The sequence below is a fragment of the Cydia splendana genome, chromosome 25 (assembly GCF_910591565.1).
Source record: "Cydia splendana chromosome 25, ilCydSple1.2, whole genome shotgun sequence".
Taxonomy (NCBI): domain Eukaryota; kingdom Metazoa; phylum Arthropoda; class Insecta; order Lepidoptera; family Tortricidae; genus Cydia; species Cydia splendana.
Genome location: NC_085984.1, coordinates 7,665,262 through 7,685,696, shown reverse-complemented (window position 1 = coordinate 7,685,696; position 20,435 = coordinate 7,665,262). Strand labels below are relative to the sequence as shown.

Sequence of the window (20,435 nt, the reverse complement as noted above, 5' to 3'; positions counted from 1 at the left end):
CGCCCCCCAAAACCTATAAAACGACACCCATGACGACTTTTATGACATAGTGCATGGCCGCCATTTTGGATTCCAAAATGGTCATCATTTTCGAAAGCGGGGCCCCCTAAAACCTATAAAACGACATACATGACGACTTTTATGACATAGTGCATGGCCGCCATGTTGGAATCCAAAATGGTCATCATTTTCGAAATCTGCGCCCCCTAAAACCTATAAAACGACACCCATGACGACTTTTATGACATAGTGCATGGCCGCCATTTTGGAATCCAAAATGGTTATCATTTTCTAAATCTGCGCCCCCCAAAACCTATAAAACGACACCCATGACGACTTTTATGACATAGTGCATGGCCGCCATCTTGGAATCCAAAATAGTCATCATTTTCGAAATCTGCGCCCCCTAAAACCTACAAAACGATATCCATGACGACTTTTATGACATAGTGCATTGCCGCCATTTTTAAATTGAAAATTTTATCATTTTCGAAATCTGCGCCCCCCAAAACCTATAAAACGACACCCATGACGACTTTTATGACATAGTGCATGGCCGCCATTTTGGATTCCAAAATGGTCATCATTTTCGAAAGCGGGGCCCCCTAAAACCTATAAAACGACATACATGACGACTTTTATGACATAGTGCATGGCCGCCATGTTGGAATCCAAAATGGTCATCATTTTCGAAATCTGCGCCCCCTAAAACCTATAAAACGACACCCATGACGACTTTTATGACATAGTGCATGGCCGCCATTTTGGAATCCAAAATGGTTATCATTTTCTAAATCTGCGCCCCCCAAAACCTATAAAACGACACCCATGACGACTTTTATGACATAGTGCATGGCCGCCATTTTGGATTTCAAAATGGTCATCATTTTCTAAATCGGGGCCCCCTAAAACCTATAAAACGACATCCATGACGACTTTTATGACATAGTGCATGGCCGCCATCTTGGAATCCAAAATGGTTATCATTTTCGAAATCTGCGCCCCCTAAAACCTATAAAACGACACCCATGACGACTTTTATGGCATAGTGCATGGCCGCCATTTTGGATTCCAAAATGGTCATCATTTTCAAAATTGGGGCCCCCTAAAACGTATAAAACGACATCCATGACGACTTTTATGACACAGTGCATGGCCGCCATTTCGGATTCCAAAATGGTCATTATTTTCGAAATCGGCACTCCCTAAAACCTATATATCGACACCCATCTCGACTTTTATGACAAAGTGTTTTGCTACCATCTGCATGCAAGACATTTCTATTATTTTTACTTACAAAAATGGCCCCCTGTCAACTTTCAATCGAGATTTAATCGATAATTTATTCGATTAATATTCAGATTAATTCAATTTCAATCTATGTTAGGTCGACTAAACTAATCGCGATTAAAATTTGAGAATTAACTTTTTTTATTCCATTAATTAGTCGAATAAACAGTTAATCGATTAATGCCCATCTCTGACCACGGCATTTTTACACTTTGAGAATATCTGAAAACAAATCAACACAAGGAGCCATTTTGCAAATCCAGTAACATACCAGTAACTTTGTTATTACTTTTGACAGCGCGTGTCATGTGTCAACACAGAGTCGACACAAAGTCGAAACATTGCAACTACTTTGTGACTGCAATATTTCTCAGCCTTAAACCATATTTATACATCATAATTAACAAGTTTCGTAGTATGTAAAGCGTTATTTCTGTTATTTAAGTATAGTATACGCATCGAAGTACTAAAAATGCTTCAAATAATATAGTTATGAACACAGGCACTGAGAAGTAAACAATTTCATTTCCGGCTAAACTAAAACAATGTGGTGGCGCGTTGATTATATTACACTTAGTTTATCAAATCACTCGAGCAGTTTAATTCCCCATAATAATTTAAGTCATATTGTAATATAAATGCAAACAATATATAATTACGTCTTGTAATCCGTTTTAGAGATGGCGTATTAATGTCACTTATTTTTATTTAAGTATTTTTCCATCTGACAGTTTCCATTTGACAGGAACAAAATGAACGAATGAACGAATGATTTTGGCATAAAGTAGTCGCAAACCCGAAACAATGTGTGCACACGGCGACCACACTTTATGTCACTTTGTGTCATGTGTCGACCCTTCCCCATTTCTGGTAACTGTGTCGACACGGCGACGACTCTGCGACTGGAATTGTGACCGAAACAGACGGTGTCGACACAAGATGTGTCAACACCGCGTCGTAACGGCGACTGGAAATGGTTGTATGGGCTCCGAAATGGACTTAATTAGAACATCGGTGTCTTTGAGAAAGTTACTTGATTTAAGCTCAGGAATGCACCCTTGAAATTAACGGAAATCAAAAAAAACACGGTGTATATATCGTCGTCCAGTACCCACAACACAAGCCTTATTGAGCTTACCGTGGGCCTAGATTGATCTGTGTGAAATTGTCCTATAATATTTATTTATTTATTTATTTATTTATTTTATTTATATATTATAGTACCCACAACACAATACTTATTGAGCTTACTATGGGATTAAGTCGAAGATTGTATATTTTTAATTTATGTTACGCGTATCATTTTGTCACCATTAAGAAGCTAGCCTTTGTATGGCCACTGTCAATCTTTAATATTTACTTGTCTCTGGTTTTATAAGGTATTTTGTCATATAAATGTGTTTGCATTATTCAAATATGTCCGTTTTTAAAACAGAGAATATTATAAATAGGTAACCTGTAGTTACAGTTTAAAAAAAAAAAAAAAAAAATATTAGGGGACATCTTACACAGATCAAACCTAGCCCCAAACTAAGCAAAGCTTGTACTATGGGTACTAGGCGACGATATACATACTTGTATAGATAAATACATACTTATATACATAGAAAACAACCATGACTCAGGAACAAATATTAGTGTTCATCACACAAATAAATGCCCGTACTGGGATTCGAACCCAGGACCATCGGCTTAATATATCGGTTTAATAACTATTCTACATAACATTGACATTAAAGCTAAGGAATGCAAATCGGTTATTTTTTGTATGGAAATAACCGCGGTTTCGGTTAAAAACCGATTAGTTCCATACAAAAAATAACCGATTTGCATTCCCTAATTAAAGCTCTCCAATGGGCCTCTACGTGTTGGATCCATATCCCCACGCAAGCCTATCAAAAGACCGGGACTTATAGGCCCGTGAAATCCAAAATGGAGTTACGATTAATAATATCAATATGTGGGAAGTTTCCAAAATGTCGACATTTCCATATTGGAAACAAACGGAATCTTCTCATATTTTGATATGGAAATCCAAGTTGTCTAGTTCCAAAATGAAAGTTTTTTGCATCCTGTGATTGTTTCCTAAAATTTCCGTGATCTTTTTGTAAAGTTTCCGCAACTTTCACATCTATTGTTACCGTACAATTATTTGTTAGATATTCCGTATTCCTCCCCACTCTCCCCAGTAAATATTTATTTATATTTATTTTATATAGACGTTATTATTGAACAATAACAATAATAACATTTTCACAGATTATAAAGTTGCAACAAAACAGTTGCATCTTTATGCTGGTCGTAATTTGTGGTTTTTGAACGCATCATACAGAGTTTATGATATGTGTGTAGATAATAATCTTTTTGCTTTTCTATTGAGTACATAATGCTATCTCCTTTACCCTTGGTAATACCAACCAAGAGTGAAAGAGATGGCATTATGACCTGACTCGCCACTTAGTTTTGCGGGAAGTATAATAGCTTTTGTGGGATAGCCTGTCCTTATTTAACACATGATTACTAGTATATCTGTCTTTTTCCCACTTATGCTACTTATCTTGCGTGCTTATACATGGGATAGAATACGTAATATATAGCGGTGTGGTCAAACCGTGAAAACTGGCCAAGCGTGAGTCACGAAAAGGGGTTCTAGGTTTTGTTAGACTATTATCAAATGTAGGTATAGAAAATTAAACATGGTATTTAAATTAATGCATATATTTGAATTTGAACTGATTAGAGCGATTAGTGAAATAAACAATGAGGTTTTTATTTATTCTATTAAATTATGACGTATAAATAACACTTGCATATGATATATATAACCATTAGTATTGAGTGTATTGACTTTGACATTGATAAATAAACCTAGATATGTGTTTGTATAACATTAATAACTTTGGTAGGTAACCGAAAATGACATGTTAATACAGAATTTAAGTGTTAGCTTCTTGACATAATTATTCTAAGTGTAAAGTTAAATTAGATATGCATGCATTATAATTGGATTATTTACTAGAATATAATACATATATGTATAAGTAGGTAATTGGGTACCTCATAAGTACTAACATTATGCGCCCTACCCGGGTGTCATGTACTGACTACCATTCTACTAACATCTTCTGTAATGCACATGACTTTTAATGTTAAATAAATGAAATGAAATGAAATGAAATACCAAAATCGTTGCAGAGATTTCTTGGTCTAACTGGTACTCAGTGGGCCTTCAGATTTTAACTATACTAAAAGTTTATTACGGATCCTCAAAAGTCTCAAAATCATGGCTGCCATAGTACCTACTCTGTAGACACGAGGAATAAAATTAGCAAACTGCTTACCGTTTAACTTGACCAGTTAGTACAAAATGAAGTTTTATTTAAATACTTAGAGAAACTTAGTCCAGTCTTTTATAAGACAAAGTTAACGATTTTGTTCCATCTATTTTTGTGTTCTTTAAACATAGTCTTCAAGTAAAAAAATTACAAAATTTAAACGGTTAGTAATTTTGTAATTGAAGCCCCCCGTGGCTAAATAAGCTGTGATACGCGCCGCTGGCACTAACGGCCTGGGTGGGCACGCAGCCGACCGTGACTTCGATTCCTAGACCTTACTAATTGTTGCACGAAGCAAGCATTGGGTACCAGAGACTGACCATAAAATAAAAATAGCCTTTATTCCTGAGAAGCTTACAGAATTATTAACAATTGAAAAAAATTTGTTACATACTAACTCACATTTATAGATGTGTCTATCGCGAATTTATCTTATTACCTTTATTTACCGAGGTGTCGACACAGGTTTCACTGGTCGTGGTCGCGGCTAACTGATCTCCCAGCAAAATGTCAAAACAGAGATTTGTGCAACTACCCGGCGAAAAGTGTATGAAAAAGTTTGGGGTAGACATCACATTTTCAAACCACCCACTACACATAATCTTAATTATTGTCAATTGAATAAATAAATAAATTCGCTATAGACCCGTCTATAAATGTGAGTTAACAAGTACCTAATCTATGTTTATTTGTTTCAGATCTAAAGTGAAAAGTGAAAAAGTGTGGTGATCAAGATGGCAGCTTTTAAGTTTATGTTGTGTGTGAGCTTACTTCACGGAGTTCTTGCCAAAGGTAAACTATTTTACTGGCTATTAGCCACGTAGTTTGTTAGCTTATGTAACTAAATAAGTTAACAAACTAGGTGGCACGTTAATAAATGACTTATCTTATGGTAGCAAATAGCATTGTACCAAGGAGATTTTTTATAAGTAGGAAAAGTTCTCAGAAATTTAAATTAAGCAAACAATGTAAACAATCAGGACCTTATTAGATATATATTTCGTTCTACTGCCTGTCTAATTAATATGTGATATGTTATTAAAAATAATAGTTTTTTGAGAAATTCCCATAATAATCTTTTTGCTTGGAAACTTGCATTAAATTCTCGTGTAATTTTCCTGAAACATACTAGAATGAGAGCCCATACTACCTCCTTCTTTCTCCTTTAAAGCTCACTGTCGAGATTTCTATCGCAACCTGTATACACCTACCTTCCTAATTATTTACGGCATGTAACTAAACTAAGCTAAACGGTTAGGAATTTGTTAATTTTAACTACTCGTGGCTACAGTACAATTTAGTATATTTACTGATAAATTGTAAATACTCATTACTAAAGATTTATGGTGGTTTATCAAGAATATTTACAATATTTTTCAAATTACCGCATGATATTTTCTGCTACAGAACTACCTATGTTACCAACAAATTTATTTATTTAGAAATTTAATTCAGGCAACAAGGCCCATATTACAAATACCTTACAAACTAACATACATATGTATTTTATAAACTTAAAACTAAACACTATTTAGTCGACAAAACGGCGTGGCTCCGTTGCATCGGTTGCTCATGTGTCGGATTCGGCAGTTTGCCCCGGAACCTCCGAAACACGACACCTTTCGGCCAGAAGTCGACGCACTCGATGGTTCCCTGCAGCGGTCGCGGCACGCGCACCACAAAAGAGTTGAAGTGCACGTAGTGGCGCGATCGAAGCTGGAACACCCTCAGCGTGTAGCCGGTCTTCTGGTGTACATACTCCACCACTTCAGCAGCCGTGGCGGTGTAATGCAGGCGCGATACGTACAGCGCCTTACTCGGTGTAGCAACCCGCAAGCCAGAATTAGCCGGTTCGGCGGTACCACACTGAGTCTTACGAGGCGCGTTACTCAACTGAGACGCTAGTGAATAATATTATAGTTATAGCGCAAAATTCAGTTAAACATAACGCTATTTTATATCGGGCACTAGGCGTATGCGTGAGATCAGAGCGTGACGCGAAATGATATGCATTTTGACAAATTGACTGTGACAGTTTTGGCCGACCGTGAAAATAGTGCGGCCTAGTCAAAGTGACAATCGCTTGCGCTTCGCTATCGAATCGCTTTGTGTCTCTCTATCGCTCTTCCATATTAGTGTGACAGTGACAGTTGTGTTTCGTTCGCTACGTAGGGTTAGCGATTGGCATGTTGGCTACGGGGCCTGGTTTTCATGCCAAGTGCTACGTCAAGTATGGAACTTGTGGATATGTATGCTTTCTTACTGCCAACTTTGTGCAAAGTTACCGTGGCCAGTCTAACCTTAACTCATACTGAAAAAGTTTTTGACACTTAGCGCCACTTGCACCATCCCACTAACCTGGGTTTAACCGGTTAACCCCCGGTTTGTGAACGGTGCAAGTGACCCTTACTGACCTTAAACAATTTGATATGTAGTTGACATTTTTCTGTTTGGCCCTATGGTTGACTGGTAGAGAATCCCACAAGGCATTAAGTCCGCCTTTTGTACTTTTATTATGCGCAATAAAGTTTAAAATAAATAAATATATGACTGACTCAAAATGCTTCCTCAATTTTTAGTGTTCCGTGCTAAACTTTGTTCACGGAACACTTATGGGATCACTTCGGTCTTAAGCAAATCAGTTATTAGTTATTAGGGTTTCGTACCCAAAGCTGTAACTCATGAACAGTGATAGCTAGACAGTTCAAATTTTCACAGATGATGTACTTCTGTTGCCGCTATAACAACAAATACTAAAAACAAAATAAAATAAATATTTAAGTGGGGCTCCCATACAACACACGTGATTTTTTTACCGTGCGCAACCCGTGCGCGAGTTCGACTCGCACTTGTCCGGTTTTTTTCATAATGACTAACATTCAAAAACCGAAACTCCTAATAAGGCTGCGCCAAAAGTGATTGAACTCGCACAAAACAGTCACGTTTCGCGACCGTTAGGCAATGAATCAGGGGCAAAAATAATGAAATTAATTATATGCGTGTGGGTTGAGTAGGTTGTTACTGTTGTTAGTACAAAAGATATAACGATCCATAGCTTTGTAGTTGCTATTTAAATTTAAGTCTTATTATTACTCTTTAAAATCTATATTTGCTTGTTAAGTATGACTGTAACCAGAGTATGTAATAGATGGTAATAGTATAGTTAAGTATTCAATATCAGGGAGACCGAGCTTTGCTCGGAAAACATATAAAAACTCAAAAATGCGCGTTTTCCCAGAGATAAGACCTAGCTAGAACGATTTATCGCCCCCGAAATATAACAAATTTCATCGAAATCGTTAGACCCGTTTCCGATATCCCTGAAATATATATGTATAAATAAATATACAAATAAATAAATAATCAAGAATTGCTCGTTTAAAGGTATTAGATAGGTAACTATCCATAACTTTCTATTTGCTATTTGAATTAGAGTCTTATTATAATGATTTAAAATCTATATTTGCTTGTTAACTATGACTGTAACCAGACTATGTAATAGTACAGTTAAGTTTTCATTAATATATTCATGTTTAAATTAATGTTTTACATGTTTCATGGTTCCTGAAATTGTAAGACCGTTAATATACCGAAAATAAATTGATAATTCTTCCAGCCAACATTACTTTATCCACAAGAGTAGGTGGACAAAATGCAACTTTCTCATCAGTTTTTGAACAATCATGAGAGCATTTAGCATCTGGTGTGATGAAAAGATCTTTGTTGCAGCTGAAAATCCATAATGTCAATATTCAGAGAGGAAAATGAGGTCTAAGTTGGTATGGTGAAGCGGTCCTCCTCCTATCCTTTTAGGGCCATTTGCACCATACATTCCACTAAAGCGCGAATTGTCTGCGACACTTGCACCATTCCACTAACCCGGGATTAACCGGTTAAACCGTTAATCCAGTGTCAAATTGTACTGGTAACCATGGTAGCCCCGGGTTAGTGGGATGGTGCAAGTGGCGCTTAAAGTGGTATTAAATGTTCATGAAATGTAAATGATGTTGATGAACCTTTTAATCGTTTTAACACCTAAGCACAGTAGCCTTACCACGAGTTTGACACTGACATAAATGTTAACGTCTGCGTAACTTACTTTGTACGCATCTCGCATACTGGCAATATTAGTCCGAGCGAAATGTATAGAAAGTACTTAGAGTTAAACCAAGAAAAGTCTGCAGAGATTTTGACAGCAAACGCAGTGCAGGTGTTATTTTAAACGAACTTCTATGAAATTATGACGTACTTATAAATAACACTGGCACTGCGTGTGGTGTCAAAATCTCTGCAGATTATTCTTGGTCTAACTCTAGACGCAGACGCTAGCGAATATGTCAGTATCAAACTCGTGAGGCCACAGTAAAATGCTAGTTTCCGCACAGCAGCCGATTTTTGAATTTCGATCGCTCGTTTTCGTCACTCGAAAATCGGTGGACAAGCACACAATGCAAATTTTTGAAATACAAGCGATAGAAATGGGGAATCTAGTGGCCACACGTTTTCAATTTTTAACCGACTTCCATTAGAAGGAGGAGGTTCTGTATTCGGTTGTGGCTATGTTTTTTTTTTTTTTTTTTTTATTAGTAGCATTTAAATGCCTAGTTAGTAGTGCAGATATTATTGAACGAAATACACGAAATCGAGTGGTCGAAATTCAAAAATCGGCCCCCAGACTTTAGACAAAAAACGTGTAACACGGTGAATTGGCCATTTAGATACATCACCGATAAACGGTATACTTAGTGCTAAAATAAAAACTTGCCTAATGGCCGCCGAGGTCAATGAACTTAAGTAAATGTAACATGTTCTAGTCAATAGATTCGCGATGGATGGTTAAGTCTGGCTACACACGAGCTACTGCCCGATTGGAACTTTAAGATACGTCAATGAATAGATCTAGAAACGATATGGATTAGATGTGTCAGTGTCAAAAGTGACGTTTTTTTGGAAATAATGTCACATTTGACACTAACATATCTAATCCGTATCGTTTCTAGATCTATTAACTGACGTATCTTAAAGTTCGAATCGGGTTACCAACCTATAGTTGGACCAAACTAACTCTCCATGGCATATACTAAGCGCCATTTGCACCATCTCTCTAAACCGGGGTTAACCGGTTAAACCGTTAACTCAGTGTCAAATTGTACTAGTAGGTAACCATGGTTAACTTCAGGTTTAACATGTTAACCCGGGTTAGTGGGATGGTGCAAGTACTGCAAGTGCTAAGAGAATTTGTAAATGTTAATGTGATAAATATGACGTTTAATAATGACATTCCCACAGTTTGTACACAGTTAACCGTACAGACAGATGGATCTACTTTGTTTTATACAGGCCTCGGAACCGGTTTTTTTTTAATCCCAAAATAGCCCAATATTTTAATAATATTATGCTCTTTCCGTAGGACTGTATCATGTATTTAAGTAACGACTTCGTATTATTAGATTGACCCATCAAAAATTAAATAATAAACCAAAGAACGTTACCTAATAATACCGGTTTTTTTGTATGAAGAAAAAACCGGTCCCGAGCCTTGGTTTTGTACTGCCTCGTCAAAAGTTGTAAACGTAGCCTTATTAATGAATGACTCTGCACATTTACACACTGCACGTCTTCTGTGCTATTGACAGCTCGTCTAAACCAGCCTTTTATTAGCCGCCTATTTTATTTTTAATACTACTTGTTAATAAAAGGGTTAAGAAAAACATTAAAAAGATATCTGTTTTATGCTGTATGTAGTCTGTGTATATAATGTACTTAATTTAACCATTTCTTACAAATACATAGGTCTAAATGACAGATAAAGTCAAACGATTCATAGCTATGTATCTTTAGGTATTTAAATAAAAGTAAACAAAATCTAACCTCAAATAATAAGCCATTTGAGTGAAGATGAAAACATTACACGATCAAATAATGTAGGTTAAAGTCAGGTCGCTTAGTGACAGATCCAGGTGCTTTTGTATTTGGTTGGTTAACCAATAAATTTTATAACTACTCGAAAATGTACAAATTATTTGTTTACATTTACTGTGCAATCTCACTAATGCTGACACAGGAGAGCCGAATTACTGGAAAATTTGGATTACTGGAAATTAGAGCAAACCTGTATATTATTGTGATACTTTTAGTATGTCATAGAAATACATTTTACTATAAAATACTAAATTAAAAGAAAATTCTACTGTTATCTGAAACAGCCATTTATAAAGAGATTGAAGTGCGATAATGTAAGCGCCACAGAGTAAATTAGGACATAGAATGATCATTTCTCCTCCAATCCATGTTCCGGGAATCTACAATTTTCTTCTACAGTGCTACCACTCTCCCTCAAAATTAATTCACAAAAACAATGAGATCCTTTCGGCCGTTGGTTGTCAGCAGGGTGACCCTCTTGGGCCAGCAGTATTTAGTTTGGCTATAAATTCGATAATTCACAATCTAAATTCAAAATTAAACGTGTGGTACCTCGACGATGGGACAATAGGTGGAGATTCGCAGACCGTCTTGGCTGATCTAGTCAAAATTAAAAATCAGTTCCGAGATATTGGCCTTGAATTAAATTATAATAAATGTGAACTATACATCTCCGACAGGGCGGACCCGCTCACAGTATCGCAAATCACCCAAAACTTCAATAACGTCGCTCCGAATATCAAAATTACCCCCAAAGACAGCTTGCACCTGCTGGGATCGCCTATCTTTGACGAGGCCATCCCACCTCTAATCAATAAGTCAATTACAACATTCACAAATCATTCGGACCGCCTAACCAAAATTAATAGTCACTGTGCTCTATTTATTTTAAAATTTTGTTTGCTTCTTCCTAAATTTACTTATCTACTGCGATGCTGTCCCATTTGGAAATTCCCCAATATAATGAACACCATAGACTCCATTCTAAAATGCCAAATTGAGGCCGTTCTTAACGTTCATTTTAGCGAGCAGGCTTGGACCCAGGCCTGTTTACCGGTAAGGTATGGCGGCTTGGGAACTCGAAATATTTCAGATGTCGCTTTGCCGGCATTCCTGTCCTCCATCCATAGCACGTCCGATCTCGCAGGTAAAATCCTGAAAGCCTCCACGGCTACAAACTGCGGGATCGCGTGTTTGGATGAGGCCACGAATGCTTGGCTGGCTGGATCGAGCCCAAGCTTGCCATCCAAACCCACACAACAAAGAGCATGGGACACAATAGCCTCCGTTGCCACCCTGAACTCTCTCGTGGCAACATCTTCAGGCAAAGACCTCGCGAGGCTCTTAGCCGTGTCCAAACCAGAATCGGGTCACTGGCTTCACGCCTATCCCTCGCCCAACGCGGGTACTTTAATTGACCCTGGTACCTTCCGCATAGCCGTTGGCCTCCGGCTCGGAATCGAGATATGCACAGACCACACTTGTGCTTCTTGTGGGGCCCAAGTGGACCGGCTTGGCCACCACGGCCTTTCCTGCTCCTCGGGCGCCGGCCGCCTGTCTCGCCACGCTGCCCTCAACGACATCCTTAGAAGGGCTCTTGTCAGTGCCGGCGTCCCCGCAGCTCTGGAGCCCCGGATCGCGCGGGACGATGGCAAGCGCCCGGACGGGATGTCGTTAATCCCATGGAGAATGGGCCGCGCGCTGGTGTGGGACGCTACCTGCGCCGACACGTTGGCAGCGTCCTACATCCAAGCAACCAGCAGAAATGCCGGGGCAGCGGCGGACGCCCGAGAGCGAGCTAAGGCCCATAAATACAGCTGTCTCGGCGCCAACTACGAGTTTGTAGCTTTTGGCGTCGAGACACTCTGACCGTGGGGTAGAGGAGCGCGTGGGCTCCTTAAGGAGCTTAGTAAGCGGTTAAGGGAGGCAACAGGGGACTCTCGCGCGGGCAGCTTTCTCGCGCAAAGGATTGCCATCGCTATACAGCGCGGGAATGCTGCCTGCGCGATGGGCACCTTGCCGAGGGGCCTAGGCTTAGAAGGTAGGTTTTAGGGATTTTAATTTTTTTTGTTAGGTTTAGTTTTAGTTAATTTATTTTATAAGGTACTTGTATTAAGTTTGCTGTATAATTTTTTACTGTCAAATTTAATATAAAAATATAATAAAGTATTTCTCCTCTAATTTTAGTGCCGGATTACTGGGTATACCGGACCATCGAGTGCCGAATTATCGAGATTTCACTGTGTTTAAATACCTAAAGATACAGAGTATAATTACGCCACAACGCCATAATTCGCCCGATAGTGCTCTAAAAGGCGCTTAGTTGACATTTCAACACTATTGTAATGGCCGTTCGGAAAGTCGTGCGTGGAGCGACCTTGGATCGAGTGGAGACTAGACCACAGAGCACGGATTACTTTCCTAGTATAGCTTGCGGCAAACTTGAGAAAAAGACCAGTAGAAATAACCAGTATCCACACCACGAGTCACTGACAGTGTGTCAACAGTGACATCGCTAACGTCTACGTAACTTACTTTCTATACATCTCGCTCGCACTAATATTATGTCAGTACGAGCGAGAATAGGGAGATGCATAGAAAGTAAGTTACGTAGACGTTAGCGTATATGTCAGTGTTGACACTCTCAGTGACTCCAGCCCCTATTTCACCAACGTGACAGGTCCGGCAATTGTCGACATCACTGTTACTGACGTCACAGGCCTCCATAGGCTACGGTAACCGCTTACCATCAGACGGGCGGTGTGGTTGTTTGCCACCAACATGTTAATTTAAAAAAAAATATCGCCAGTTAATAAGTACTTATTTTGCGAAGCTAATGCATGACAATTGTCACAAGAAATACGACAATTGTCACGAAATTCCGACACAGAACTCATTTGCTGTCAAGAATTACCGAAAGTTCTTTGAAATCTTGTGACAATTGTCATCATTATCATCATAAACATCGCAAGAGAAATGCCTGTTTTTTCCCGATATAATAAAGTTTTTTTAAATAATACAATGATGGTGACAAACAGGAATACGGCCCGCCCAATGGTAAGCGATAACCGTAGCCCATGGATGCCTGTGACGTCAGCAACAATGAGACTTGTCGAATTGTCGCACCTGTCACGTTGGTGAAATAGGGGCCTTCTTACTGGCTACTGGCGGCCTAGCCAATGCGCTTCGCTAACGAGTCGCTTTATGTGGCTCTCTATTTCTCTTCCATATTAGTGTGACTGTGACAGTTGCGTTTCGTTAGCTACGTAGCGTTAGCGATTGGCAATATTGGCATGTTATTACGGGGCATGTTTTACAAATCTCAAAGAATGCTCTAAAGACACCGTTAAGACGAAACGGGAGCTGAGCTAAAAGTCAATTTTAAGATTTCAAGCTGAATATACCCGTCGCTCTGACGGGGCGTGAGAGACTGTATTTGTGTGTGTAATGCACGCACACAGATGCGTACGCTTGCACCCGCGCGCGCCTCATTCCCGACAATTTGCAATGTTATTTTTCGTGCGTTACTGCCACGAGGCGTTCACTTATTACTTACTGTGTTGCGATTGAATTTTTTGACCCGGCTTACGTTTACGGAACTCGATAATCTTTCTACTACTGTGACTTGGCTTTGTTTACTTGACTTTGCTGATCAGCTTATTGTTTTGGACTCCGTGAGTTGTGGTTACCTATTGGACCGCACGCAATTCATCTACCTTTATTCAAGTAATTAAGCGTAATTAGCCGAAACCTTTATAAGAGTGTAATTCATAAGAAGTACATAAGATATAATTTATGTACTGGTTTGCTGTTAGCTTTTAATTGTATCACTTTACATATATGTTACTCAAATAACTAACACGGTTACACTGTTGTAAGAACATTATTTTTCAGGTAGGCCTTATTATACCTACTATAGGCCTTATTACCTCCTAGTACCTTAGTAGTAGTAGTACTACTACGGAAATTGATTCAAAGACTCAAGACTGACTTAAGTGGCAGTAGGGTGTAGGGTTTTTTCTAGGCTTAATGAGTTCGCTGAAGCTTATTTTTTATACTTAGCGCACAGAACCACTAGTTTAACAGTATCAGCTCTAACCACATGTCACCATTTTGTCCTTTACGTAACAAACTCAGGGGCCCAGAATATCCGATGTACCTATCAAATCAAGGTTCTGTACCAAATAAGGCCCGGTTATTATAGTTCGTTATTTTTTAGCATTAGAAAGAAGGTAAACAATCATGACGTGTCTTTTTATTAATAATTATTGAAAAAAGGCTTTCAAAAATTAGTTTATATTACTTATGAAAGCAAAAGAATATAAAAAAGTATATCACGCCTATTTCCCGGAGGGGTAGGCAGAGACCACGGATTTCCACTTGCTACGATCCTGACATACCACTTTCGCTTCCTTCACATTCATAACATTCCTCATACACGCTCGCCGGTTTAGGGTGCTCTTGCTCATTAATATGATTAATATGATTTATAATTCTAACATATTTGCTATGACTTATTTTTCAATGGTAATTTTTAATAAGACATGTCAAAATCTGTTACCTTAATGCAAACAAAACGAACTTAAAGCGTGCTAACTTTCAAAATTTCATTTTTTATAAGATAGTATAAGTAGATGGGCAAAAATTTTGCGTCCATGTCCACCAGTGAGTAAGTGATTGAGATACCTAAACATTTAACTTTATAATGTAAAATGATATAATTTACTAACCTACTCGTTTAATTTCAGGTAGGTTGAATAAGGAACCAAGTAACCATGGGGAGGAGCAGTATTTACTAACATTTTCTTTTTGGGTCTTCAGAGTGTATCGTTTCCTTTTTTTTGCACATATTACACTTAAATATATATTCTCTGTGTAAACCCTTACGTCTTTCAATGACAAAGGCAAGATCAGCAAATGTACAATTTGTATGATCGTGCCTGATATTTGAGATCACAGAAAATAAATATTTTAAATCCACTATTCTGCGACCTTCTAAAATTTTGTTTTATCATGATTCATAATCAAAAAGCTCGGATTCAATAGTCATATCAAACGTCGATTATGCAGTTGATGATGAGCTTGCATTTTCTACCATTGGTGCTGCAAATGCATCAACCGGTGGCGATAAACTTTGCCCTCTTGTAAAACAAATTACTATTGTGATTGTGTCCAGCAAAAGGCCAAAATTCGGTTTACTTTCCTGTTTAAAATATTACTAATTTATTCATATTTCAGATTAGGTACATAGGTAACTGTCTGAATGTTACAATGCCAGCTGGCAAATTCTATCACATTTGTTTGTTTGGTAGTCATGGTAACATTCACTTACATTGATATCCTTATTAAGATCTGTATCTTATTATCCAGACCTTAAAATATTGCCACCGTTGCCCTTTAAAAAAATACTGTTTAAATAATTGGCTACTCAAACAATGCTTCTATAGTATAAATAATGACTACACAAAAATGGGTAGTATTGTATATAATGCACGAAATAAGGCCCGATTCTTAAGCGGGTTTAAATTTTGAGGCCATGTCCGCTAATACTATAGACAAAATATCAAGTTTAATAAACACAAAAAAAAAAACATTGATGGGCCTTATTTTATAATTTATGCCTTACTTTGTAATTTAAAGTAGAGTTAGGCCAAGAAAAATCTATAGCGATTTTGATAGAACACGCAGTGCAAGTATTATTTCAAACGTCGCTTCTATGAAATTATGACATATAAATAACACTTGCACTGCGTGTGCTATCAAAATTGCTGTAGACTTTTCTTGGTCTGACTCTAAAATATTCTTTATTACACCACAAACATAAAAACAAATTTAAAAAAAACCGGCGAAGTGCAAGTCGGACTCGCACACGAAGGGTTCCGTACCATTATTTATAAAAACGGTCACCCATCCAAGTACTGACCCCGCCCGACGTTGCTTAACTTCGGTCAAAAATCACGTTTGTTGTATGGGAGGCCCCACTAAAATTTTTATTTTATCCTGTTTTTAGTATTTGTTGTTATAGCGGCAACAAAAATAAATCATCTGTGAAAATTTCAACTGTCTAGCTATCACGGTTCGTGAGATACAGCCTGGTGACAGACGGACGGACGGACAGCGGAATCTTAGTAATAGGGTCCCGTGTTTTACCCTTTGGGTACGGAACCCTAAAACCGATTTACAATGTAGATAAAGGTAGCAACAGGCGGTCTTATCGCTGTTAGTTCTTATTCTTCGTTTGTTTAGCATTAGAGTGAAGGTGACGTGTCTTTTTTAAGCATGCAATGGTATAATTATTTAGCTTTTTTTGTAATAGTTATGTACTTAGTGGTTAATATTAGTATTTACTATATTTTTTTTCAATAATGCTTAAAAACGAAGTATAGACATGACAACCAAATATTAACGCCATTGTAGGGCAGGATATACAGAACATGAATCATTTGTACTGTCACGCTCCGTGATTGTTGAGCCATTTAGGGTTCTAGCTAAATTGGACATTCCATAGAGCACGAGTAAGTATGGAACAACCAATTCAGCTAGGACCCTAAATTGCTCGACAATTACGAAGCGTGCCTGTAGGTACCTAAAAATTTTGTTAACCCATTTTAACCATGCAATAAAATATTTTTGATTTTGATTTCTAATTTGAAATATTAGAATCAAAAAGTTCATAATAGATTGTATATCATAACTACAAAAATGTGTTCCCTACTCTCAACCCAAAACCCCTTCTATCTTAGGATCTAGATATTTTCACACAAGACGGTTTATCGATAACTTCTTACATCACTAGATTATCGACATTAAATGTCGACTATTGCCCATCACTTTTCTGGCTGTGTACGTATTTAGAAACTTGACTCCGCCCCTAAAATTAGTGCGATAGGGACAACTGCAGCTGAGGCGAAAAATCCTGCGTAAAAATGACAAAAATCGAGGTTTCGTAGTCCTCTTTTTCCTCCCCCAAAACTTAACCAATCGTAACCAAATTTGGAAATCTAAATGATTATGAAATTATCTGTGTCGGACCGTTTTGCTTTTTTGGCTAATTGATATCAGTTTTGAATACCACGCCTCTCATTGCGGCATAGTCTATTAGGCCATTTTGGCCGTTTTTGAAGGGCTCTAGCGCCTTAAAAAACAAAAATATCAAAAAAAGCAAAACGGTCCGACACAGATATTGACAATATTAATCTGTGTTGAAAAAATCATTGCTCTAGCTTCAAAAACCACGGAGGAAAACGAGGACTACGTTTGTATGGAGGAATGACCACTCCTGTTGGCTCTTAAGGCTACGTTTCCACCAGAGATGCGCGAGGATGCGTAGCGAGGGGATGTGTTTGTCAAGAACCAATAGATCTCTTCATTTACATACACCCTCGGCGCAGCTCTAGTCGGCAATTTTCTTGGTACTTAACCAAAACATCGGGGCCAGCTACAAATCGAAAGACTATACCTATTTAATTGTATTGTATCTTATACCTTTAAACGAGCAATTTTAGTATATTTATTTATTTATTAGGGGTCTCGGAAACGACCCTAACGATTTCGATGAAATTTGCTATATGGGGGTTTTCGGGGACGAAAAATCGATCTAGCTAGGTCTTATTTCTGGGGAAACGCGCATTTTTGAGTTTTTATATGTTTTCCGAGCAAAGCTCGGTCTCCCAGATATTATTTAATTATTTAAGTACTGCGGAATGGAGTATCGAGATAAACCATTCTAGTTTAACGATGCTTTTGGATCAAAATATTATGTAATTTTGATTTATCTCTAATAAATAAATAAAAAAATAATAAAATCATTTCCTACGCATCCTCGCATATCTTTGGGGGAATCGCACCCTAAGTCTCAGGAACCTAGCCGCCTCCATACAATCGAATATACGCATTTTTTGGCAAAGCGTTCGTGTGACTCTTAAGTGCCACTTGCACCATCCCACTAACCCGGATTTAACCGGTTAAACCTGGAGTTACCATGGTTGCCAGTACAATTTGACACTGGGTTAACGGTTTAACGGGTTAACCCTGGATTAGTGGGATGGTGCAAGTGGTACTTAATTGTTTTAACTATATTTTTATAACCTGTCTATCGTGTGGGCAGTAAGTAGGTACATTAACTCACAACAAATAACGATACCTTACACCCACCAGTGTACAACGACCTTAACTTCTCAAAAAGGCTTCACAACATATAATTACATCCTTTCATCACCTCACTAACCCTTAATACCATCTCGGAACGACGATAATCGTACGCTTTTCATTTTCTTAAACGCATTTAAAAATTTGTACAAACTTATCGATGCAACTGAGATAAGAAACGGTAGCTCTTAAGAGCATTGTTTAAATTTGAAAATCGAACGTGTTTTGGTTCCATAAAATTGCAAACTTAAAAATGTAACCGATAAATATTAAATTAGTTCTAAAGCGGTAAACATTAGGTCGATAATTGAATGAGTTTAAGTTTTGTAACTGCATGTGTATGTTTGTTTAGCTTCCTACATTTTCACACCCACATATGAAGTGATTCAACATATTATATGCTTGGAGAGATTAACACATCTTAAGGACAATCTCGTATGCTTTTATTGATTTGTGAATTTATTATAAAATGTCAGGGATACATAGAAAACTAACTAGGTACATAAACTATTTTATTGGCTACCTAATAGGTACCTATTATATAAGTTTTGACATGAAGAAAAAAAACCGGATCGACAAAAAAAAATCTATTTAATGATAAAATCTGGTCACAAAACTGAGAATTGTGACCTATAGAGGAGAACATCCGGACATACAAAAGCAAATTGCCCGAGTCAAATCAAAGATCTTCGCTACGCTTCGGTCAATTAGTATGGAGTATGGATGGAATCAAATCTGATTTTGCACACGTAAAGTTACTCATATTGAGTGGGCACACCCATGTCCTTTTAAGCATCGGTAATCTGGGCCGACTTGCAACAGTGTGACGTTTCACACCCACTTTTGTGGGCTTAATATGGCCGCGTAAAAAAAGCCGGTATTTTAATTTTATAGTGAGACATAAAATAGTAGAAATTAAATAAAATGGAACCACAAAAATTCCATACTAAATTGTTGCCATGTTTAAGCATTTTAAGTCAAAATATGACAGTTACGTAGAAAGTGGCGCCCTCAATAATTTTCTACAATTTCTTGTCGGACTATAAGTATGAGGTTTCGAAAATGTGGTAGTCCTCTATATTTGTTTTTATAGATTTGATTACTTAGATAAATAGGTAGATATAATACTATTTATGGGCACACAGTAAAAAAGATACAACTTGATACAACTTAAAAAAAAAATGATTAAAGGTGAAGGCAGACAGCGTAGGCGGTCCTATCGCTAAAGAGCAAACGAATATAGATTGACATGTTTCTGTTTTCTTTTGTACTCTTACGGACAAAATACAACTTTTCCCACCGATTTAGAGAGGGTGTGGCGAAATATACACGGTGGCTAACTGCATTGCCGTTGCCAGGGAGGTTTTGGGATTATACTGAGCAACTTTTACTATGAGACCAACTGTACGGTGAGTAGACACATGACGTGTTGAGTATTAAGGTCAACACGTCATGTGACATTTAAGGTGACATTTAATAAATAGAAAATATATTTAATAAAATAAACAATAATTCTAATTACATTTTCATAAAGGTCAACTAAATGCCACTCACGTAGGCCACTAGTATATAAGCACCAATTTACTCAATAAAGAGGTTCAGTAATCGGCAGACGTTATTAGTATTCGTTATCTACCCGAACGCTCCACATTACACAACCCCGAAATCGCCAAAATTTACCATAGAAAATGGACCAGCCTAAAAGTATGACACAGCCAAATTTTTCGTGATCTCGGGGTT

General features: G+C 37.8%; 1 protein-coding gene across 1 annotated transcript in view; it reads left to right on the top strand.

Annotated features, from left to right (window-relative positions):
- The window catches only part of LOC134802778 (uncharacterized), a 94,623-nt gene that overhangs the window by 15,554 nt on the left and 58,634 nt on the right, over window positions 1-20,435 (top strand). Inside the window, exon 2 of the mRNA XM_063775481.1 lies at window positions 5,324-5,417. Within this exon, the coding sequence (XP_063631551.1) occupies window positions 5,360-5,417 (58 nt within the window). The 5' untranslated portion in view covers window positions 5,324-5,359. The remainder of the gene's footprint in view (window positions 1-5,323; window positions 5,418-20,435) is intronic.